Consider the following 26,157-nt stretch of genomic DNA (forward strand, 5'->3'; position numbering starts at 1 on the left):
CTAGAGAGTGACTTGATGCCTTCTCGCTCTCTGATGGAGGGAAGTTGGCAGCATGCGCTTAGAAGTTGGCAGCATGCGCTTAGAAGTTGGCAGCATGCGCTTTTGTGGACTTAAGTCTACTTCCTCAGATCCCAAATGCATAGGTGGTTGAAACCCTTCTTTTGTGTGTTTCCCCTCCTGCAGCAGTGGGGAATCGAGGGACTATAGCCTTAAAACAGTGTGTTTCCCAGCCATGTTTGGTCCAAAGGTGGCAGGAATGAGATCTACATGAGGTATAATTAGGTTCCATCCAGCTGAGCTTCAGCCCAACCTTTGCTAAAGACTGTCTAGGAGGTTATGGAATGCAACCAAATACCTGCAAGATACTTCCTTTGCTTCTCTGTTGTTGTTAACTGCGCTCAAGTCAATCTCAACTCATGGCGACCCTATGGATGAGACAACTCCAAGACCCCACTTTGTCCTTCGCTGCTCTGCTTAATTCCTGCAACCCCATAAAACCTATAGTAACCTCCTTAGAATCCATCCATTATCATGTGGCCTTCCTCTCTTCCTCCTTCCCTCCATTGAGTCCTTCCTTCTCATGATGTGTCTTAAGTACGACAGCCTCAGTTTGGTCATCTTGGCTTCTTCCAGGGAGGTTTCTGGCTTGATCTGCTCCAGGACCCATTGGTTTGTCCTTTTGGCTGTCCATGGGATCCTCAGCATTCTTCTCCAGCCCCACATCTCCAATGAATGGATTTTCTTCCTATCTTCTTCAACTGTCCAGCTCTCACATCCATACATGGTAATAGGGAATACAAACCTAAATACAAACCTTAGAAATAGCAAGACAGTTGAGACAAGGGAGAGAACTGCAGAACAAGTCTGAGCACCTGCATTCTCCCTTGTACTCTCCAATGGATGGCATCCCAGCGCCACCTTCTGGGTGCATTGGTTTCCTAAATAGAAAATCCACGTTGCACCAAATATCTTTATTTAGCTCCAGTAAGCAACCGCAACGGAGATCCAACATGGCAACGTGGTTTTGGGCGTTGGGCTAGTACTGAGACCAGGTTCAAATCCCCATTCAGGAATGGAAACCCACTGGGTGGCCTTAGGCAAGTCGCACTCTCTTGGCCTCAGAGGAAGGCAAAGGATTGCCAAGGAAGAGCCACGGACCACGATAGTAATCTTTTGTGGTTGTCTTGGGGCAGCTGTAGTGACTACATCGGGCATGAACCCTTCTCCTGTTCCCTCGTCTTCTATGGGTGGCAAGAGATCCACCCATACTATCCCTACTAAAAAAAGATGGGGGAACGTAAGGAATATGGCCTAAAGCAGGATGGGAAGGAGGCATGTTGCCAGACTACAACTTCATGACTAGTCCAAAGATAATGGCTGTTGTAGTCCAACAACTGCATCCTGGTCTCACCAGGTCACCATGATGGACTCATCTTCTGGTGAAACGTCAGGAATAAACTCTTCCAGGACACGGCCTCGTAGTCCAAAAAAACCACAAAAACATTGGTGAAGCCTCCAATCTCATTGGTACTGAGAGGTACGCTGCATGAGGACAGTGTACAAGGTGTACAGCGTACAAAGAGGCTGTTCCCAAACATCACGACACCAAGAATTTGATACAAGTCCAAACGAAGGCCCAGCTCTTCCTTGATTCTCCTGGCTAGATGTTTTATCAGAAGCCCTTAAAAAGAAGTTGCCATCTTCCCTGCTCAAAGGAAGTGTATCTGTTCACATGCAATAAGAGAGACGCATGATAACCAGTGGGGCTGGTGGCTTCCGTGTTCATAGGGGTAGTGAATCCATTCTGGGGTGTGCATGGTAGCAAACGTATTTTGTAGGAATGAGTTCAGTGCCAATAGTAACACATCTGCAATTCAGCCTAAAACCCAGAGCAGATTCATCATTGCTCCAACATGGAAGCCACCAGCCACCACTGGTTATTGTCTCTGACATTGCACATCAATACATACAGTGCATGGAGGGTTCATCCATAACTAGAATAAGAACATAGACTCATAGAATCGTAGAGTTGGAAGAGACAGCCAGGAAGGTGTGTGTTCCTCTGCCGAACAGCCCTTATTGTCAGGACGTTCCTCCCAATGTTGAGCTGGAATCTCTTTTCCTGGAGCTTGCATCCATTGCTCCATGGACTATTCTCTGGAGCAGCAGAAAACAAGCTTGCTCCCTCCTCAGTATGACATCCTGTCAAATACTTAAACAGGGCTATCATATCACCGCTTAACTGTCTCTTCTCCAGGCTAAACATCCCCAGCTCTGTCAGTCATTCCTCATAGGGCTTCATGGTTTCCAAACCCTTCACCATTTTGGTGGCCCTCCTTTGGACACGCTCGTTTCTCAACATCCTTTTTAATGGTGCCCAGAACTGGACACAGTATTCCAGGTGTGGCCTGACCAAAGCAGAATAAAGTGGCACTATTACTTCCCTTGAACATACATTACCCCCTTGGATCATCCTAAAGAACCCTAAAATCCAGCTTTGTTTGTAACTCCGCAGCCTGCAGAATGTCTCCACAAACTTTTAACTGCAGCTCCTTGGGGAGCGGGTGGGAACTTTGGGGGAAGCATTTGCACGTTCCTCTCCAAAGCCTCTGTGGTCCAACGTTCATTAAAGGCCTGGAGCAAGCTAGTAAACATTAGAGCCTTGTTTTGCTCTTTCTGCTCCCTAGACGCTGGGTAAACCGTGCCTAAATAAATATTTACTCCTCTTTCAAGAGAGCCCCATGTTTTCTGGTCTAACCGCTGGGTCCGTTCCAGGTGTGGAGGGATTCTTCTGCGCAGATATTGCCTTGATAAAACCAGAAACCGTTTCAATGCAAGAGAGCGGTTGAGGCGCACACATTCTGTGCATGTTCTTCAAGGCAAAACCCACATCCACCTCAGGAATGTTACCCCTTTTCTGCTGGATTAACTCAGGACTCACAGCTTCCCATGTTCCCCATCTGTAGCGTCACAGATTTGGGCATCTCCTTCCCATTCATAATGGCACAGATTGGGAAGTGATATCAAAAACAAGACATCCCGAGACAACTTCCAAGTGCCATGGCTAGTCATATAGTGTCCTTTTCCAGGAGGCTCTATTCCATCCCTGCTAGCCTTCTGTAGCTCAGGGCATCTTCAACCAGTGTTCTGTAGCTCATAAAAAGATGCCATCCTAAGGTATCTGAAGTCTCAGCTTTGGACTTGATTTGTACTTCTACAAATGCTGGGTTTGGCCATTCAGATCCGGTACTCACAGGCTACACACCATGGGTCTGCCAAGGTTTGCTTGCTCCATGAATAGTATAGAGTCCCAGGCCTCCTAGGGGCTTAAATCCAGGCCCTGCAAACTCTCCAGCCAGCCATGCCTGGCCCATATTTTCAAGGAGACCATCACTTGGAGGTCTCCCCATTTTTATGTTTTTGAGCAACATGCAGAAGTGCCTGGTTGCCACCGTACCAGTGAGTCTGTGAATTTCTACTGGGCTGTCCAAGGGACCGAACCTGTTTGAGGGATAAGGTTCAACACTTTCAATAGTTCCTTCAAAGTTCAGTTTGAGACCTGGAACATGCTCCCTGCACCGTTAACAAAGAGCGCCACCAGCCAGAAAAGGTTTCCACCCTGAAGCCATTGGCACTGGCCCACCCCTGGAACGCCCAGCTAGAGAACTTCTCCAAAACCGGATTCAGCCCTCCGCCTGAAAGAGGCCTCCTCTCCTCATGTGAACCTCCATGTTCCAAGGCAGAATACCTCTGGAGCCTACATACCAGAAACAAACCAGGGAAGACAGCTACCTCCCCACCCTTCTGGTGGACTTCCCAGAATCCCAAATGGGATGTTCCTGGAAAGAGAACGCACAATTAAAAAGGCTTTTGATCGGCTCCAGGAGGGCAATTCTTAACATTTTTTAAAAAAATAAGGTTTTAACCACACAAATTCCTGGAATTTGGAACACATTCATGAAGAATCGGTTGAGAGAGGACACCAAGTGCCCCAGGGCTGCATGCCCTACTCCCTGAATGGGTTGTCAAACCCAGTTCGGTGTGATGGAGGCAGTGTGGTATAGCAGCTAGATGACACTAAGGATGCAAAAGGACTCAGTGAGAATCTTACCCAGCTTCTGTGGTTTCTCTCCCTAAAAAGTCTTCATACTCCATCTGAAAGGGAACTATGCTGAATTCCTGTTACCATGCTATTGTTAGAGATGGGAACCTACATATTAGAGCCCCAAGGCCCAACCATTCGAGGCCCTACAGGGACCCAGTGCAGTGGGCCTCATCATACCACAATGAAGTGATGTGGGTATGTTTAACCTGGTTGAACATACCCATGTCACTTCATTGTGGTATGACAGTTAAGGGGTGATATGACAGACATGTTTAAGTCTTTGAAGGGGGCTCACATTGAGGATGGAACAGGCTTGTTTTCTGCTGCTCCAGAGAATAGGACATGGAGCAATGGATGGAAGCTACAGGAAAAGAGATTCCACCTCAACATTAGGCACCATGCAATATGTATCACCAAAGGCACTATTGGCCAGTTGTTATGGTGGCTTAACAACCAAGTGTGATACAGCCCTTGGTCTATTGTTCCCAATCGTTCTAGGATCATTAGTTGCCCCAGCTAACATTGCCCTTTGTCTCCTTATGTGATATACAGTCTTCTAATACATTCAAATGCTGCTATCTTAAACACATCGTCTCCAACACCAAAACCAGGTCATTAAAAGAAATGGACAAGATACACACACAACATGTCTTAACAGAGGAAACAGAGACCTTTGTAGAAACAGAGATACATTACGATCATCGTGTGATGAGAGCAGATGAAGGACAACATCTAGAAGGCCCGAGCTAAACAACGGTAAATCAAAATCTGATCCAAGAAAGAAAGGAAAAGAGAAACCAACCACAAAATTTCCAAAGTATTTTATAAATACAGATCTTAAAATCATTCCCTATCACACCCGACTCCCCCCTCCCCTTCCCTAAGTCTCCTTTCAAAGACGTCTCCTCCGTCGTATGGACCTATCCTGTTAGTTTCAACTAATCCATACCTACTTGCAGAGAAATTGGTCAAAGCACATGTTCACTGATTATCTAAAGCTACGTGGCTCATGGGTTTATTTGACGCTTCCCGCTTGGCTGTCCGCTGCCTTTAGTCTTCTGACAACAAAGAAATCATCCACAGAATCAGAAACCCAAATATGTTTTTTAAAAAGCTACAAAACAAAAATGAAACTGGATGCCTACAATATATACATGTTTAAAGGGCTGTGTGTGGAAAAGAGGGATTTCATGTGCCTAAAATCAAACAATGAATGGTGGAGTTAGAAGGAAACTTTACAACAGGGGAGGCAAAGTGAGGCATGAAGGCTGCATGTGGCCCCACATGGCAGTTTTCATGGCTGCCAGGGATCAAAAAGGGTTTGTTTGGCCCCAAACCTTCTCTAGGCAGCATGGGGACACTACTGTCACAACTTTGTAGTGTCCCAGCCAATTTAGGAAGGAAGACCTTTTTTGGAACAGGTAGTGAATTTCCATTAATAGGTTTTCTGTGGGTTTTCAGGGCTATGTGGTCACATTCATGGATGATTTATTCCTGACATTTCACCTGCAACTGTGGCTGCCGTGTTAAGACGCCAACCACAGATACAGGTGAAATATCAGGAATGAATCCTTGAAGAGTGCAGCCACATAGCCCAGAAACCCACAGAAAACTATGGACCTGAAAGCCTTCGACCTCACAATTTCCATTCACTTCCTGAACCTAATGGCCTAGAGATGGGGAAAAAACCATGGCAAAATCTTTGCAGTGCCCCCAGGTTTCCTAAAGGGCATTTGGGGCAATTTTTGGCAGCAAGATCTGCTGTGGGGCTGCCATGGCCCACTAGCCTTCCGCATTTGCTCATCCCTGTTTTAAGACAAAGTACTGTTTGTGTGTGGAAGGGGGCAAATGGGTGGGATTAGAAAGACAGTAGGCTTTCGACCTTGCCAATATTCCTTTGAGGAAGTCTGCAATTGGAAAGTGGGTGGCTCAAAGACAGCCACACACAACTGGAGAAGGCACTCAGATTTACCTCTGCAACAAGGCAAAGGATATGGGGAAGATTAACAGGAGAGAGAGAGACACTGGGGGAGGGATGTATATTTTAGGCTACAAAGTATTTTCGAGAGGGAAACCAGTCCTATGAGGCATCACAAGGGGACTCTATAGCTTTTGCAATCGTAGGCCTTTTGAACTGTTAACTCTCCAAAGGTGTCAAACAGGGAACAGATGCCAGGGTTCTATCCACAGCTGCCTTGTTCTGACAGGCTTGCAAGCCCAGTTGTGGAAATGTCAGCCATGAATGGCAAAGTTTGGAAGAGATCCCTTTTTGGACTGCACCGCTCAAAATCTGGAGATTCTGGAAGGCACAGTTCCAAAAAAAAAGTGTTCTGCAGACAACACTAAAAATGCAACTTTAACTGCATTGGACTTAATGGATGAACAGAGCGCTCAGTACTTGGTGCTCATGGTGGGAATTCAGGCAACCAGGGAGCCCACTGTATGTCTGACGTCTGCTCACCCCTGGCAAAAATACCTCCCATCCCTGGCAAAAATAAAAACCGTTGTTAGGCTCAATCTATCCTCCCACCTTACCTGTTTTCTGCTCAAAGAGTCTACTTCTCCAATTCAAAGGAGGAAGCACTGAAAACACACAAGGACAGTTCCTTTTCTAAAAGTGGTGCAATCCAGAAGATCTACCCCTTTTTCCAAACCAAACCAACTACTCAGAGGCAAGCCAGCAAAGAGGTCTTTGGGGGTGACCAAAGCTGGAAAAGGCAGAAGCTGATGAAGAAGGAGAAGCCAAGAAGGCTCTACTACAGCAATATGTCTTTTACTTTCAACTCCTTTGACTTGATAGCAGGGATGGAGAACCTGTACCTTCCCAATGCTGTTGGACACCAGCTCCCATCAGCCCCAAACAGCATGGCCACATCATCCCCTGTTGTTGGCCAACAGCACAGGTTGTCCATCCCTGAGGTTCAGATGTTTGTCCTCTTAAGATCTCTCATGCTCTACCAGGACCGCAAAGCCTTAAAACTGACCAAAGCAGGCCAGAAACCAGCATCTTGTTTCTACTTATGTTTGGAAGGCAAGCCTCTTTCCTTTAAAAAAGGGGGAGAAGGGGGGAAAGAAGCATAACCTTTAAAAAAAACCTGCCCGAGGACCCCAATTTCACAGCCTAACATGCCTAACCCCAAAGGAATTAATTGAATATTCCTTCCCAAACTACTACCCCCTTCTAGATTTTTTTTTTCTTATTTAACATCCTTGGGAGAGAAAGCTCTATTGCAAGTCAACAATGACACCTGGCGGCCACCTGCAAAACTCAACATGATTCCATCCTTAACACTGCCATGTTGTTTTGTTGTTGCTGTTGTTGGGGAGGGATAGAACACACACAGCAAAAGGATGGCCAGATTCTGCGCAATTTTAGCTTCCCATCCAACATGTTTCTCAGTGACTTGAAGCAAGGTAAAGCTTGTCTTACGGCAGGACCTCGAAATAAAAACCTAGTATCATTATAACTTAAAGAGCAAAAAGGATGCACACTTTGCATAGCCACTGCTAAACCCCTGCAAAGGGCTTTCAGTCCCCATGATCACTAGGATTAGCAGGAAACCCATCGTTTCCTTTCATGAAACAAACAGAGTGCCAAGATTCACAACTGCCAGGTTCTCGGGTGGGAGGTTGAAAGTAGGACATACACATCAAACGTCTTAAAGTAAATGTGAAGGCAGTCCTTTTCATTTACAACAGGGATGGGAAAAGTGCAGCCTGTGGATAAGAGGTGGGTGGAAGGACTGAACACAAGCAACCCTCTCTAGGTTAGGCCTGTCCCCAGCTGCCACCTTCCACACCATGGAGACTCTCATGGTGTCACTAACCGTGTGAGTGATTCCACATTAACAACAAAGGACTTTAAGGACCTCAGAAGTGGTTCAGTGCTTTTCTTTTTTAAAAGAAAATTAACAACATAAAAAGATGCTACTTGTAGACCAGTAACATTTTAAGATATTGCCAATTTATCTCTTTAAAAATCAAGGTTTTTCTCTCCCCTGGGGTTGCGCTTCCTTTTGCCTAGCTATCCCAAATGCATCATCTTCAGAATTGAAAAATGGTATTTTCTCTTCATCTAAATTAAACCCATGAGCCAAACCAGTCTATTTCATTTTTACCTGTACATCACGATATTTTTTTCCCAGCGCTGGGGAGGGGTATGAGACCCAAGAGTCCCAAATGCTTTTGTTGTTGTTGTTTTGGCTCCTGTCCCTACTGCTAATTTTGGTCTTGGAACCGGTGGTTTTGGTTGGTTTGTGTTTTTTAAGCGCATCACTCTTGCGCTATGCTTCTCAGAACGTACTTCACTGTATAGGCAAAGGCCGCGAAACCAACAATAACAAATAAGTTCGCCAAAGCTCCACCCAGGAGTCCGTGGTTCCGGTTGGCCTGCTGGAGGCCGGGGTGGTTGTTGGCAGCAGCCAAGGGCACATGCCCGTTAAGAAGTGGGACGCCGTTCTGGCCGTGGTGGGCATCCCCATCAGGGACGACATCCGGAAGCGGAAGAGTCGGTGGCCGGCTGTGGAGGTCTTCCCGTGCCTTTTGTTTCTGCTTGATTTCCTAGGATGGGAAGGGACAAAGAGAGAAATATGGGGTGGAGATCATTGATCAGCAAAATTAGATCCCGTTGAGACGAAGGGGAGTACGCCAGGTGATAGAATAAACTGTCTCTGTCATTTTTTAATCCTCTTACAAAATACAAAACCTAACACAGAATACAAAAAACTGCTAAGATTAATGGCATTCAAAAACTTGTACCATGAAGGAAACCCTCCTGCATCGATATGCCAGCTGAGGGACCCTTACACATCTGCCACAGAAGCTCTGCGCACTACAGAGCATCCTAGGGAAAAGGGAGTATCCTTCGATATATGAAGTTATTGGTTGTCAAGTGGTTCCTTGACAAACGGCAGCCCTATGAATAAGAGCCCTCCAAGATCCCTCCTCTATGCTCACATCTTGCACATCATGACTGTGGCTGCCTTGATGGAATCAATCCACCTGCCATGAGCTCTCCCACTTTTCCTGCTACCTTTGAGCATTATGTTCTTTACCAAAGAGACCTGTCTTCTCAAAGTATTATGGTTTCACAGTTTAAATCATCTCCACTTCTACTGGGAGTTCAGGCTTGATCAGCTCTAGGACTTTTTAGTGGTAGATGTAGAATTCTCCTGCAGCACCACTTTTGAAATGAGTTAATGTTTTTCCCTGTCAGTTTTCTTCACTGTTCAGCTTTCACACCCAAATCAGAAATGCTATGGCCTGGATGACTGACTTTAGGATTCAGTGATGTGATATGATACATACACACACATACAGTTCATGCAGGTTATTGGCCAAGGGTGCTAGAAATGAGAAAATGCACTCCACATCACAACCAAGACAGCCTCAAAGTTCTGCAATGTAAGGGAAGGTTGGATGCAATGGCTAGGTTACCATTTCAGATTCTGTGACCATACACAAACCCACAATTTTAAGGCTATGATGTCAAGCTAGCAACCCACTGAAGATTTCTCAACTGATTAAAATACCTTGGGCCCCTTATAAAGTATATTCTCCCTCTCTCTCTACCTTACTAAATATGTATATATGGGGTTTCTTCCTACTATAGCTATCAAATGCTGCATCTTCCATAAAAGGCCAGATTAAACATGTAACAAGGAAGCCTTCAACCAAGGCCTGCCTTCCAGATATGCAGGACTACAACTGTCATGTCTGGCTGAAAATAATGGGAATTGTAGTCTAACACAGCAGAAAGGCACCAAGTTTCTGGGAAACAGTAATTAAAAAACAACCATTAGGAGATTGGGAACATTAAGGCTAAATATCCAGGCAGGTGGAAATTCATCTCCTGTATGGCTAATGCTATCTTTCAAATGTGCCACCTTACCTCCACCACATCAGGGAATAATTCACAGAAGACTTTGTCTTTGACGTTAAATGCTAAACTCTGTGAAGCAAGCTGCCTTTTCTGTGGAGAGAAAGGGACAAAGGAGGGGGAGATCAGTTTGAAATCAGCATTTTATAAACAGATAACACTTCTACATTTCCTCTGGGATCAATTTGGGGGTTTTGGGGGTGGCGGGGAGGACAATTGGGGGATGTTACTCACTGTGAACTCTGATGTTTCTATACTGCCCAAAGTGGGACCTTTTTCAACCATAAAACTAAGAAGGCCTGTTAGGATTGTAGAGACTGACCAAGCCGGATTCCATGTGTCAGGATGGAAGTCGGTGATCGAAAGACATAATCTGCAAGGAAAACCACAGCCAAAGTTACCACAAAGGAGAAAATGAAGGGGCAAGAAACATTTAACTGTCAAGAGCCATATTTCTTCATAAGTACAGTGGTACCCCGGGATACGAAATCACCACCTTACGAAATTTCCGGGTTACGAAAAAAATCCATTAGAAAAAACTGTTTCGGGTTACGTTTTTTTTTTCGGGTTACGAAAAAAAATTTTGGTGCTTTTCGGCGCTTTTTCACACGGAATCGCGGCTTCCAGCGCTAGCGCCTATGGCAATTTCGGCTTGCGAAAGATTTCGGGTTACGAAGGGCTCCGCGGAACGGATTACTTTCGTAACCCGGGGTACCACTGTAGTGTGTAATTACTCTTGGCAGCAGTCTGATCTCAACCACCTTCAGATGACATTTGAAAGCAGAAATCAAACTTAAGGTCACAGGTTTCCTCTCCTTGGAGTAATACAAAGCATTTCCACACTAGGTTTATCAGATGCTACCATTTGCTAACCCCTGGAATGATATACACTATTGCCAAGGAAGGTATATCAGATGTTAAGAATGGCCACGATGCTGTAACCATGGTTAAGCAGGTACTTCAGGAACTTAGGCAATTCTTCCTCCTCTGCATCACACATAATTTCCCTCTTCCTCTTCCATTCTGTGACTGGTTAATTTCATCTGGCCGCTCTTACAGTGGTTCAGTTGTAACTACCCACAACTCAGGGCTGAGGATTCAAATCCCACTTCAGGACATCTGAAGAGGCCACAAGAGCTTGTAAATGTTCTACAAAAGCCAGGATCCAATGCCCAATCTCCACATAAAGAGCATCCCATGAAGCAAAACTGGGAAATCCCAAGAACCTGGAAAGCCAGAGTAGACGACGACTGACAAGATGGATCACTGAAAGGCCTCTGTATAAGCCCCCATGTCATGATATGCTTTGAAGTACAGATACCTGTTATGCTGTGTTGATCCCTATAGTTTTAGCAATTTTCTATAACTGGTCTTTATATATAAATGGCTCACTCAAGATCAAGCCACCCTCAAATACTTGGCATTACAACTTTGCATTACAACCAGTACAGCTCACAGCGGTATGTATTATGACTGGATAAACAGACACACACACCCTGCCTTGCTCACAACTGTTGTGAGGAGCACAGTTAAATCCCTCACTGAAGAGGGAAGCCAGCAGAGTGGATGAGTGGGAGAGGACATCACCATCCATGACCACCACTTTGACTCTGTAAGCCCTGGAACCAGTACAGCTGAGAGAAGAAAAAAGGTTTCATTGGCCCTATACAGACAGGCCAAAATAAAGCTGCTTTGGGTCACTTTGGAGGTATGCTGTTTCAACGATGCATGTGTACTAAGAGTCCAGAAGCTGTGCTCTAATCCTTAGGCCTGGATCATGGCTTAGGCGTGGCTTCTGGACTCTTAGTACACATGCATCGTTGAAACAGCATACCTCCAAAGTAACTCGAAGCAGTTTTATTTTGGCCTGTCTGTATGGGGCCTTTGCAAAGAAACTGAGGACCATCTTAAGCCAACACAGCAGTCAAAGAACACTGCTCAGAGCTATGTTGACCACAACAGACTGAGAATCCAGATCAGTGTTGTATACTCCTTTGAAGCAGGGATGATGAATACTTTGCCAGGACTGGAGTGTAGCAACACCTGAAGGCCCATGGGGGTCTCTCACCCCTACTTTAAAGTCACTGGCCATAAAAACCAGTACAGCGTATGGAAATGACTTACCTTGTGTTGCATTTAAATCTTCCATTTGGTGTTATCATATAAATACTAGGAGGTTTAAAGGGGAATTCTCTTGGGAAAATAAGTTTCCCGTGGTAATAGCCACCTAAAACAAGAAGAGGGAAAGAAGGCTTTACTTCACAGTGCAGGAGGGGTTGGTTAATATACAGTGCTTGAAACTTAAAAGGGCTGATAGATTTGGAGGGAAGAGTATTTCAAAGGACAAGTTATGATTTACCTTCATATGGCGTCATCTCAGGTCCCCGTACAACGTAGTGCCTAAAGGAACAAAGGAAGCATCTGTTATATATGACAAGTTTCCAATCAATCAATAAATTAAAAGGTGGTAGGGAAGGAGGAGCAAAAAGATAGACTCACTTCAGCTAGGTCACTATAGCCAGGTATGAAAGAACTCTGCAGGTTGAGCAACTTTACTGGTGACGGTTGTTAGCTATCTTGAGGTTTTATCATGGGAATACAGAGTTGCTGTGAGAGCTAGCATGGTCCTGCAACTTTAATTCTTCAAAGATCTTTGAGCAGGACAAGGCACTGCAAATCCCCATCAAGTGGGATGAAGGTACCCATCCTCTCTCACCTTCCAAAGCCCAACTTTCAACAACAGCTGTCCCCTCCCAACATAGTTCTTGTCTTGGAGGCAAGAGGAGCGGCACGGAGGAGTGTTTAGCCCTGATTTTGTCCTGGAAACCTGTGGCTGAAAGCTGGAGTTTGGAAGGTGAAGTACAAGTACTTAAATCTGACTTGATGGAGCATACCTTGTCCTGCTCCAAAATCTATGGCCCTATACAGACAGGTCAAAATAAAGCTGCTTCAGGTCATTTTGGAGGTATGGTGTTTCAGTGATGCGTGCGTCCTAAGAGTCTAGAAGCTGCAATAAAGCTGCACTCCAGTCCTTAGGACTGGAGCGTGGCTTTGGTGGGGCTTCTGGACTCTTAGGACCCATGTATCATTTAAACAGCATACTTCCAAAGTGACTCGAAGCAGCTTTATTTTGGCCTGTCTGTATCAGGCCTATGAATGATTAAAGATACGTGTATCTTGTTTCATATCTGACCTGACAACCCAAGGAAAGCCGGGAGAGAAAACCAAGGATGGGAAATATACGGTCCCCCAGATGTTGCCGGACTAGAAATCCCATTAGCCCTGGTCAGCATAGAAGGGATGACACAAGAAGCAGTCCTGCCTCATCTACAGGCTTACGTGTCCCACATCCCTGACAATAAATGTAACACATACAAACACAGCCAACTGGAAGACAAGTGGCCGACTGCCAGCAGTACACTCTGTGCTGGCTGCTCCACTTTCGGCATGAATGCCCAGGGATCGGATTATGCTATTAACAGCAAGCCTGAAGAAAGAGAAGCATGGGCACCCAAAGGAAGGAAATCTCCCTTGGCCCAGGATCCAAATTCAGTGTTGGAGAATTTATTGCAAGAGGATGTCTTGATACAAACAAAAATGGCCAAAAAGTAGAGGCAAGAATACCACCAAAGTTTTGCTTAATGCTGGTAACTATGCCTTAGGAACATAGCCATTTGAGCTTTTGGACAAGAGGAGGAGGGAAGCAGGAGAAAAAGTAAACTGTTCAGGTTGAAGTGTTTAAATTAAAACAGTCCTTGTTGCTTCAGGAAGAGGGTAGGAAAATAGTAATAATTCATTTTTTAAAAAATGAATAATGGTGTAAAGTTGAAGTTATTTTTATGGTGTACTGTAATTCTACAGGACAGAGCTATTGCTTTCAGCATAACAAGTCAAAAAGCAATGAAGGACAGAAACCCAAAGAAAACTATGGCAATGGATACAGAAGTTCTTTAGCATACTTAAGCAAGATCCAAAGGATCAAAAAGAAGTTTAAAAACTGTAAGGACTGTACAACAGGAAACACAAATGTGAAAAATGTATATTGTTTAATTTTGTCTGTTTGTTAAAGGTTTAAAACATAGTTTAAACCAGTGGTTCCCAATCTCTGGCCTTCCAGGGATTTCGGACTTCGGCTCCCAGAATCCTAGGCCATTAGCTAAGAGGGCTGAGGCTTCTGGGAGTTGAAGTCCAAAAACCTGGAGGAGCAAAGTTTGGGAACCACTGGTTTAAGCCAACACAACTGAAAGCAGCCAAGCTTTGGGGAAAGGCTGGGAAACCACTCAGCAATGGAGTTCTGCATTAATGGTGTGATCGTCCAGAGAATCCCATAGGACTGCCTGGGTCTCTGAAAGGCTGAGGTTCCCAATGCATTCTACTGGCTTGTCACCATCCTTACCATTCAAGTATATTTGAGGGCAGAGGCTCAGCACATATATAAGGCACTGGATCTTTTTTGATGCGCAGGTAGTCCTGTTTGAGTCTCTGGGTGGCTGTTGTGGGTGCTCGCTTGTTACTGGTGCTGGTCATCTGCGGACAAACAGAAAAACATTGTATGAGCATTACACTTACATCTCCAAATTCTATGCACAGCAGGGCCGACTGGCAAGCAAAGTTTCTCACTACCAGGCAATCCTCACCCCTCCATGCTCTCACTAGTTATGCCAGCAAACCACCCAGAGCCCAATGACTGAAAGGAAGAAGGAACAGGTAGAGGATGATGATGATGATGATGATTTTATTTCTATCCCACATCTCCCATAAGATCGACAAAAAGACTCCCAACACACTTCCCACCAGATGTAGGTGCCAAGACTGTAAAATGAGATTTGACTTGTTGGCACTGCGTGTGCATGTGCATGTGCGCACATGCCTTCAAGTCGCCTGTCGACTTATGGCGACCTCATGAATTTGAGAGGGTTTTCTTAGACAAGGACTAATTTGAGGTGGTTTTGCCAGTTCCTTCCTCTGACAGAGAGCCTGCAGCATCTGGCATTTATTGGTGGCTGTACCCACATGCAATAAAAGGGCGCATACTTCTGTCGTGTTGCACGACAGGTAAAAAACCAACACGGCTTTTCCCACAGAAGCTCAAGGACTAATTATGGAGAAAGAATGGCAAAGAGGTTCACACAAATGCAAAGAGCTTTCTCAAACTGCAGGCTCTGGGTCTACAGTTGTGAGCAACCAGAGATTGTCATGCTATGTGTTATTGAATGACAGTGATGTGAACAGCCACACCAGTGTGTCTGTGCTCACATTGCCATCATTTAATAATGAGGCATGATCATTAGTGTTTTCTTCCAATCCATAGAGATCCCATAATGGAACCCCAACAGATCTAAAGGTCCCGTTGTATAAGGAAACATTTTAAGTGCCTGTATCTTTCATATAAACTACTTCTTGGAAAAGACATTGTGGGCACATGTTAAAATGTTAAGTAAATCCTTGGCTGGACATTTCTAAGTTGTTGTGATCACAATGGCTGATTGTTACAACTAAGAATCAGCACTGCTAATCCCATAGTAATAAACACACCTCTCCTCCCACATCCAGAAACCATCCAAACACTTTCCAAGGGACCATGAGCCTCCCATTCCATTTTAGCCTCTTGTGACGCTCCATCTCTTGCTGTTGTTGTGTGCCTTCAAGTTGTGTCCAACTTCTGGCAACCCTGCCCCTCTATCATGGGGATGTGGCCTTCCAAATGTTGCTGGGCTGCAACTCTCAACAATCTAGTCAGCACAGCCAACGCTGAAGGATGGTGGGAGTTGTAGTTCCATATCTGGAGGGTCACCAGTTTCCCACACAGGCTGCCCTATCATCAAGTTCCCCAACACTAACTAGACTCTTAAAAAAGGAACATCCCACCCCTAGGAACCTTTGTGCAGAACCTAAAAAAGTTTCAGAACAACTCCTAGGCCTGTTACAGACTGCCAAAATAAAGCTGCTTCGGGTCTCTTTGGAGGTATGCTATTTAAATGATGCATGGGTCCTAAGAGTCCGGAGGTCGCGCCAAAGCCACACTGCATTCCTAAGCACTGGAGTGCAGCTTTGGTGCAGCTTCTGGATTCTTAGGGTGCATGCATCATTTAAACAGCATACCTCCAAAGAGACCCGAAGCAGCTTTATTTTGGCAGTCTGTAACAGGCCCTAGAGACTCATAGCCAGCTGGTGATACCAGATATATCTGTAATGTGCTGCATCAAAACATGAGATGCAAAGGTTGAGCTGTGTCCTTCCTATTCCACAGTCCAATAAGGCAGCAGGGCTGGGGAATCTGACCTTCCAGATATTGTTGGACTATAGCTCCTGTAGTTCCTTATTATCCCTTGGCACTGCGGACTGGAATGTCTGGGAGTTTGCCAACCAAAACATCTAGTAACCAAAGGCTCTCCATCCTTGCCATAAGATGTGTTATTTGGGGATGTGGGTAGGGAATCAATGAGGTCAAGGAGAGATAGCAGAAGGCAGTGGGGTGTGTTGTCATCTGGCTTTTGGGAGGGTTTCATGAATGATGGAGGAACCATCCCAGTGAGATTATCCTCTCAAACCATGAATTAGGCTTGTAGGGCTTTTTTTTTCTGGAATCCTGAGATTCATTCCCTGAAACTGGGTACAGAAGAATAATAGGATTCTGAACGGGAGGATTTGTTTTGAATATGTGAAATCACAATCCTTCCACATCAGTATCCGCTCCTAGTTACTGCAAGGTGTCTTCATTTCATAAGTATCCTAGGCGCGGTACAGTCAGGGAAAGACATCATGAAGGTGCCTTTTCTTGAATGCGGAGCTTCCAGACCGCCAGTCCCCAAAGCTGGATTGGGCAACTATATGGGGGGGAGTAAACACGGCTTATGTGGGGCCATATCTTATCCCCAGCAACCATACCGCCACCTCCTTGGATGCCTTAAAGAGGGGGAGCCACTGCATGGGCAGCTGCGAACGCGGCATTTTTGTTTTGTTGGCTGCAGACTGCGCATGTGCGCAGTTGCCGGCCCAGACCTTTTAAATGACTCCTGCCAAGTGATCGGCTGATGTTGGCATCCCTGTCCACCTGCACAGTGCAAGTGCCACTGACATCATGGATGCCTCCTTTCCTCTGTGGCCTGCGCTCCTAGTCACCCTGCAATGCGCAGCCACAACTGCCGCCGCCGCTGCAAGGAAGGTCCCATCAACCACTTCAACGCCCAGGCAGGCTGAAGAGAATGAAAAGAAGGAAGAAGGGGAGGCTGCGAGGGATGCCCTGGCAGATTTCTCTCACACAGGGAGAATCTGAGGCATGGCTCCTCCTCCATCTGTGATGTCAGGGTAGATTGTAGTGTGACAGCATAAGCACCTGAATAAATGTATCCCATTATCCACAGTCTGTGTATGCCTATCATTCATGTTCTGTTCTGTGGGCAGTCTTAGCAAAGTGCCTGAGGGCCACAAACACCTGGCACCTGTTGCAGAAACATACAACAGCTCCAACAATATATCAATTCTCCTCGAATTCTGGTTTCCCTACCCATTTGATTGTAACAACTGGAAGCCCAGAGACCACTATTGGGAGACAGATTCAAACTGCTCCTCTGAGGGTCTCCATTGGCTTGGAGCCACCTCGGCCCAACTGCCCATAAATGCCCCTGTGGAACTGTGCAGGTCTCCAGGACGGCGATCAGCATGGCAGAACAAACCGGATTGCCTACTGGACTGACAAAGAGGTTGGGATCCTCCTGCAGCAGGCCCTGATGCCAGAGGCAGCTGCTGGGAGGGTGATGGCCAGCACCCACAAGCCAAGAGCGGTTAAGGGGTGCATAGCCCTCTCCTAACCATCCTCTTTGTCTTTCCCCTGCAGATCGCTGGCTGGAGCAGAGGTTGTCTGTGGTGGAGGATGCCCAGTGGAAGATGCTGGATGCACATGCTCCAGCAAACCATGCACGCCATCCTCCAACGAATGCTAAAGTCCAAAACACCTGGAGGGCCAGAGTTTGGGCATTGCTGCTTCAAGGGAACAGTGAGGTGCGCATGGTGGGAAGAGTAAAGGGAAAGGGTGGGAAGGACAGGGCTGGGAAGCAAGGCATACCCTTGGCAGAGAAGATGGTGCCTCTAGGGAACATCATGGGGCTCAATGCCTTCTCAGTGGTCATTGCGCCTACCTCCCTTTCCCCCTCTACTTCAGTGACCCTAAAGCAAACCTATCACAAGGTTTTTCTTGCCAAGACTTGACTTTTGCCATCTTCCGAGGCTGAGAGTGTGACTTGGCCAAAGTCCCCCAGTGGATTTCAATGGACAAGTAAGGATTTGATCCGGAGTCACAGTCCAATGCTCAAACCACTGCACCATGCTGGATCCATGTTGTTTAACCTTCCCTCAAACATGAGAATATAGGATGCCGCATCTGGGATTTGCTGACACAGGTTTGTTACTAGGTACTTGCTAGGACACAAATGACACATCCAAGTGTCTCCAAACCTTCAGCAGGGACAACTCATATTTAGCAGACAAAACACCTACTTTATGAAATTTCCACATCCAGAGCAATGTACCTCCGAGTAACTGATTCTGGGAACAAACAATGGCAAGGAAGGCTGCCTTCACCAGCCAGGTATGAGGTTCCCAGAGGCACCTGACTGAGCCCTGGATGGGGAATTGGTTTGATGGAACGCAGCAGCTAGGAATGCAATCCGGAGATGCGGAAGAAATGTTATCTGGGGACAGGTGCTAAGAGAAGGCCTTCATTGTCATGATTCACTTGCGTGGGGTATCCAACAGGACTCTTCCATCAACAGGATACTAGACTAGACAAGCCACTGATGTGGGTTAGCAAGGAAGCTATTACAAAGGATTAGGAACATTCCCAGGAACAGGACCTGCATGTTTTGGAGACGTCGCAATTCTGAATACCAGGCAATGCGGAAAAACCCTGTTAGGAACAGCAGATCAAATCCCTATTTGGGGTCTAGTTAAGGTGCACTTAGGAGTACAACACTGAAAGACTAATGGACAGTGGTCAGTTGGTGAGTCTCACAACCCACACTAGCTTTGAACCCAAGTCTTCCAAATCTGGGTCTAATGTTAGATCCCAAAAAACCTGCAATGGCCATAATTTTCCTAATAGTGTCAAGTCACAGTTAAAGGCAAATCTTGCTAATATATTGGGCTACAGACAGGCCAAAATAAAGCCGCTTCGAGTCACTTTGCAAGCATGCTGTTTAAATGATACATGTGTCCCAAGAGTCCAGAAGAGTCCTAAGGACTGGAGCATGGCTTTGGTGCAGCTTCCAGACTCTTAGGACGCATGTGTCATCGAAACACCATACCTCCAAAGTGATCCGAAGCAGCTTTATTCTGGCCTCTACGTATAGGGCCATAGCCTTTTTTTCAGCTGCCAGTGCGTAGGAAACCCTAAAAAGCATATTTACACTATCATTTATTAAGTGCACAGTAGCCCTGGGCCTAAAAAAGTGGCAACGGTAAAAAATGGATGCCAAAATAGGTCACGGAAACAAGTGTGGATAACAAAATGGCACTGCAGTATATAACTGCAAAGCACTCTGAAGTGCCTTAAAGTGAGATATGCCTGTGTAGAGTTTGTTGTTGTTGTTGTTGTGTGGCTTCGCATTGTTTCGGACTTACGGTGACTGGAAGGCGAACCTATCATGGGGTTTTCTTGGCAGGCTTCTTCAGCGGCGGTTTGCAGCGCCTAGGAAATGGCTTTATATAACCAGACCATTAACCCAGTGCTTGGGGAAATCCCTAAATCCCTCAACCAACATGGCCTAGAAGACTCTGGAAATCGCAGTATAAAAGCTCTGTGTTAACCCATAGAGAGATCTTGTATCCCCTTTGAGACTAACTGAAAGAAAGATGTTGGAAGCATGAGCTTTCCTAGACTTCAGGCCCTATACACAGGCCAAAATAAAGCTGTTTCAGGTCACTTTGGAGGTATGCTGTTTACATGATGCATGCATCCTAAGAGTCCGGAAGCTGCGCCAAAGCTGTGCGCCAGTCCTTAGGACAGGATCGTGGCTTTGGTACAGCTTCCGGGCTCTTAGGACGCATGCATTATTTAAACAGCATACCTCCAAAGTGACCCGAAGCAGCTTTATTTTGGCCTGTCTGTATAGGGCCTCAGTCTACTTCCTCAGATGCCTTTGGTGAAAGTAGGATGCAGACTTCAATCCACAAAAGCCCTGCTGCTAACTTATTTCTTTCAAAGGTGCTACAAGATCTCTCTACATATGGATTCCATAGACTAACACGGCTATATCTTTGAATGCTACCGTCAAATCCAGTTTACCTACAAAGACCATTAGCAGTGTCCCAGGGTCTCTACTACAGATTTGCTGCTATGCAATCCTTTTAAACTGGAGGCATAGAAGGACACAGGAGAGGGCCTTCTTGGTGGTGGCTCCGCTTCTGAGACTCCCTTCTGAAAGAGGCAAGGACTTATCCATGGGGCAATGAAGGCACTACTCTGATTTAAAAGGAGGAACCATCCTCTGGTGAAAAGCAGCAAGCGTGTCATCTGCTTTGAAATGACTGAACCGCTCTCTATGTTGCCATCCTTTATCCAGTCTTTAGGGTATCTCCTGGGATTTTGTAGTTCCTTTGGCATTGTCTTCCTCTGGTTCGTCCTTTACATCCTTTGTTAGAGGTCCCTAAGTTTAAGCCTCGACTTATCCATGGGTCCTGTCAAAATCCATACTTTTGCCCTGCCCTATATACACATGCGAGGGCCTTGGTCCCATGCCCTTCTCCTTTGGGGTCACATCCTTTATCCTGTAACCCTGAGGGCAGGGACCTGTCTAACTAACAATGTGTCGGTTCCTCCAAATGACTTCAGAGAGACAAAAGAGCCACTGTGGCGTGGTTTGAGCACTGGACTGGGGACCAGGGTTCGAATCCTGGCCTGGCCATACAAAGCCATTGGGAAACCTTGGGCAAGTCACACTCTCTCAGCCTCAGAGGATGGCAATGGCAATCCCCCTCCCCCTGTGAGAAAAGCTGGCCCAAGAGAACCCCATGATAGGGCCATGTGTAAATATATACACACACATACAGATACATATATACACACACACAAACACGTGTATATACATATGCATACACAAACATATACGGACACATATATACATGTATACATGCATGTATATACACACAGACATATAAATATATACACATACATATACTTACACACACACACACACACATATATATATATATACACGCATATATATATGCACACACACATTTAAATATAAATATACACATACATCTACATACACACGCATATGAACATATACACATACACACATATACATATATACATGCATATACATACACACACATATATACATATTTATGTGCACATATATATATATACACATATCTAAATATACACATATTCACACACACATATATATATGTACATCTATGAATCCCTAAGCCAGCTGTCCTGCTTTAGTGCCCTAAGCACTGCCCTTATAGAGGGCCATGAAGAAAAATACCCTGCTAAGGGTCCCCAATGGCTTGGAAGCAAACATAGATAGATAGATAGATGGATATAGATAGATAGATAAGATAAGATAGATAGCTGTATGTCTGTCTCTCTCCCTCCAGTGCCTGTGTCCAGAGGCGATCGTGGCTCAGTCTGAGGCCGGCCTTGCTCTGCCCAGAGGAGGCAGCGCGGCGCCTGGGCTGATTGTGACGCGCCTCGGAGGCTCAAAGGGGGAAGAAGGCCCCGTCTCCCCCTCCTCCTCCTCGGGGACAAAGAGAGCCCCCTCCTGGCCTCTCTCTGGTCCCGCCTCGGCCCTCCGCTGCCCTGCCTCCCCGCTCACCTCTCCTCCGGCGCCGGGCCTCGGCCTTCCTGAGGGAGGCAGGGAGGGAGAGCCGGCTCCTGTTCCCGGTGGCTCTCGGCGGCCGATGCTCCCGGCTCCGCGACCCTCCTCCAAGATGGCGGCCCAAGGCAGGCCCCCGGCCCAAGCGCGCCCCGCCGCCGCCGGCTTCCCTTTCCGCACGCTTCCGCTTCCGGTCGCCGACGCTCTAGCCCCGCCCTTCGGCCCAACTCTATGGTGGTGACGCCGAGGGAGCATCGCCGCCCTTTGAGAGCGTTTGGACTACAGCTCCCAGGAGCCTCAGCCGCCTCGGCCAATGGGATGGGATTCTGGGAGATGGAGTCCGAAAACCCCCTCAAAGGGCCCAGATTGGGGGCTACTGAGAAAAAGGGCATCCCTGGGGATGATTGTTGTTGCAGTGTGTGTCTCTCTGTGTGTATATATATGTGTGTGTGTGTGTACAGTATATGCAAATATATATATGTGTGTGTGTGTGTACATGTATGTGTGTGTATATATATATATATATATGTATGTAAATATGCATATTCATGTGTATTTGTGTGTATATATACATGTATATGTGTGTATATATGTACATGTATATTTATATGTGTGAGTATGTGTGGATATATATTTATTTATATATAATATAATGTAAATAAATATAATTATATATTATAAATATATAATGGTATATATATATTATATAAGTATAATAATACAATATTGTATATATAAATAATATATAATTACTGTATATATTATATATTACAAATACAAATAATATAATATACAATATATAATACAATATATATATAATATAAATATATATTATTGCACCTTATTTATACAGTATAGCACTGTAGATTTATAAATTTATTTATTATAATTAATATAATATAGATAAAATATAAATATATTTTATATTCATATATATATTATAAATATAATATAAAATAATTATATATAATAAATAATTATATATATAATATAAAATAATACTATATATATATAATATAGAATAATTATATATATATATATAAAAAAAAACTATATATATATATATATATATATATATATATATATGCCAAACCAGATTATTCCTCCAGTGCAGATGCACCCTAAGAGCATAACACAAATACTTTCACAGACTTATTAAAAGCAGACCAACAACCACACTTTTGCAGCTTTTGTTTTGCCCGTCTACAGTCCAGATTCAGTCTTCCATATCTCCACCTAAGAAGCACCATACTCTCCTTATACATGGACCGGAGAAATAACCCAGTTTGAAACCGCTTTAGCTGCCAAGGCTCAGTGCTGGGGAATCCTGGGAACTGTAGTCTGTGGTTCATGAAGCCATGTGTTGCCTTGAGACAAAAGGAACTTCCAAAGGGCATGTTATTCAAAAGGAATGCTTTAGGTATGAAAAGCGCTGTCCAATACACAACATATAATTAAAGAGGTTCATTTGGTTGGTTGTACTTCTTCTGACAACACCAATTATTATTCTTATTATATATACATTATACATTACACATATACAATATATAATATTACACACATACTGTATATATGTGTGTGTAATATATTATCCCACATATATTGAAGGGATGTGTGGGATAAAAATGGAGTAAGAAGCATAACAGGATCAAAATAATAACAATATGTATAGAAGTAATAATGGAAGTAGAATAAAATTAGAATATACGGAATATGACACATTCATTATCATCATTTATTTCCATTTTTATAAGGCTCTGCTATTATATTCAATGGGACTTGAGCATCCAGGGATTTTGTTATCCACTGAGCATCTTGGAACCAAACCCCAGCGCATAACAAGGTCCCACTGTATTTGTAAAGTCCAAAAACTAGCGTGACTCTTAGCAATATTCTTGTCATCATGCGCCATCATCCGTCAAACTCCAGGTCCTCCATCCATGTTGTGTTTACACTCTCAATGCTCAGCAGTTTATATTTCCAATGCTGTTCTTCAGGTTCCAGTCACCGGTCCGGTATTTTAATCTCAACATTAATGACACGGTGTGTTATTAAGCAAGCTCGCCTCGCCAAAAAAGAAATGATTTCAACACCACTTCTGACTTGTTTTCTCCCACATGGGGACAAAGTGCTGCGCCACGGCGGTAGGCATCGCTCTTCCTTCTCCCACGGTCGGGGTCAGGGATGGATTTGTTTCTCCAAGGCTTGGGTTTTGCCATTGTATCACTTGGGGATTCCTCTTGGATGCCTGTTCAGTATCTCAGGAGGGAGTCAAAGCTGAAGGTAAGGGATGCATTGCTTCATATCCAAAAGGAAGGATCATCAGGGCCAGTGGAAGCGGGTGGCAGAAAACAAGCTTGCTCCCTCCTCAATATGACATCCCTTCAAGTATTTAAACAGGGCTATCATATCACCTCTTAACCTTCTCTTCTCCAGGCTAAACATCCCCAGTTCCCTAAGGCGTTCCTCATAGAGTATGGTTTCCAGACCCATCACCATTTTAGTCGCCCTCCTTTGGACACATGGCTCCAGTTTCTCAATGTCCTTTTTGAATTGTGGTGCCCAGAACTGGACACAATATTCCAGGTGATGCCTGACCAAAGCAGAATAGAGTGGCACTATTACTTCCCTTGATCTAGACACTACACCTTTATTGATGCAGCCTAAAATTGCATTGGTCTTTTTAGCTGCCGCATCGCACTGTTGACTCATGTTCAACTTGTGGTCTACTAGGACTCCTAGACCCCTTTCACATTGAGTCTCCTTAAGCCAGGTGTCCTCCTTTGCCTCTGTTCTGTCTTTTGAGATATGATAACGGCTTAATACAATGGACCCTTGGTATCCACTGGGGTTTGGTTCCAGGACCCCCGTGGATACCAAAATCCATGGATGCTCAAGTCCCATTACATAGAATGGCATAGTAAAGTGGTGTTCCTTATATCAAATGGCAAAATCAAGGTTTGCCTATGGACATATTTCCAATTTCAACCAGTGGATGCTTGAATCCATGGCTAAAGAATCCATGGATAAGGAGGGCTAACTGTACAGTTCTCTGACCTGCCAGACATCACATTTTATCCAATTTCCCAAATCCATCCAACCCTTTCTCTTCGTCATCTGAAATTAAATTTCTTAAATGGGAATTTGGGTGCACATGTCTGGTATGGATGTCTGCCAATGCCCCTGAATGAAAACTCAAATACAAGATAACAGACTCTGTGCAATGACACGTTTTTATCATGCTATTTGGAAATGTTCCTTATGCAGTGTATATGACAAGACAGTTCAAGGGGCTTTAAAAAACATACCTTTAGATAAAGATACCTGTCTTGTTTTTAAACCAATATAATGTGACCAATGCAAGGTAAATTAATGCGGAATAAGAGAGCATTTTCCAACCTGGATGTGTCGGACTACAAAGCCTAGTATCCTCAGGCAGTCTGGTAAATTGTCATGGTGCATGGAGATGCTGTGTGTTGTAATCCCTTGGAGAAAGTGTGTTAGCAGCTTTGACAAAGACTGTTAGCTTGGATGTGGTTGTGTCGCCAGTAACCCACTGCGCATGAGAAGTGAGGTGTTAAAAAGCATGGTTTTCATGTACGAAATGACATATATTGCTTCTTTGTGAGGCTTACATGCAAGTAAAACATCCATAGGCTTGGCCTCTGTGTAACTTTGCATGGGCCACAAACTGCGCATGTCTTCTTTACAGGTTACATGCAACACCTTTCTGAGCTGAGACCTTTGGAGGTATATCTATGCAAACAGGGCCTTCCTCCATCTGGGAACAAAGCATTCCAAGGTCCAAGAGATATAACATTTGAATCCCATTTGCAATACAAAAAGATATGTCTTTGGAGATCCCAGATGTCTCCATCCTTTGTGATGGAAGCTGTGACCCAGGATGGAGACATTTGGGATCTCAGATACCTTTTTTGTATTGATAATGGGATTCAGATTTGTATCTCCTGGACTTTGGGATGCTTTGTCTAGACACAAGCACTGGATAAATGCCGGAGTAAATGTTCCTTATCCCTTTTCCCAGTGTGAGAAGAGATTATAATCTCAAATCCTCCTTGATCTGAAACCAGTCCTTTATGTCTTCATTTTCAAAGAGGAAAATACATCCTCCATGCATTTAAATGACAAGCTGTGAGCAACTGTTGGTTGTTAATGTTGTTCAAAGATATAGCCATGTCAGTCTGTAGAATCGGTATGAGATCTTGTAGCACCTTTGAGACTCACTGAAAGCAAGAAGTTGGCAGCATGAGCCTTTGTAGACTTCAGACTACTTCCTCAGATGCATTTCTATGAACGCTCAGGCTGCCAACTTCTTTATTTCAGAGGCTCAA

The 26,157-nt window shown here is 44.8% G+C and overlaps 1 protein-coding gene across 1 annotated transcript; it reads right to left on the bottom strand.

Moving 5' to 3' along the window:
• Positions 1–4,910: 4,910 nt before the first annotated feature.
• On the bottom strand, positions 4,911–21,996 carry UBE2J2 (ubiquitin conjugating enzyme E2 J2). The gene is made up of 7 exons (XM_042479643.1): positions 21,806–21,996; positions 14,380–14,510; positions 12,343–12,383; positions 12,108–12,210; positions 10,218–10,356; positions 9,996–10,076; positions 4,911–8,665 (listed from the first exon to the last, which is right to left on the bottom strand). Exons 2-7 carry the CDS (start codon positions 14,508–14,510, stop codon positions 8,378–8,380), a joined length of 783 nt encoding a protein of 260 aa, XP_042335577.1. The 5' UTR covers positions 21,806–21,996; the 3' UTR covers positions 4,911–8,377.
• Positions 21,997–26,157: the final 4,161 nt, after the last annotated feature.

The sequence above is a fragment of the Sceloporus undulatus genome, chromosome 7 (genome assembly GCF_019175285.1).
Source record: "Sceloporus undulatus isolate JIND9_A2432 ecotype Alabama chromosome 7, SceUnd_v1.1, whole genome shotgun sequence".
Lineage (NCBI taxonomy): Eukaryota > Metazoa > Chordata > Lepidosauria > Squamata > Phrynosomatidae > Sceloporus > Sceloporus undulatus.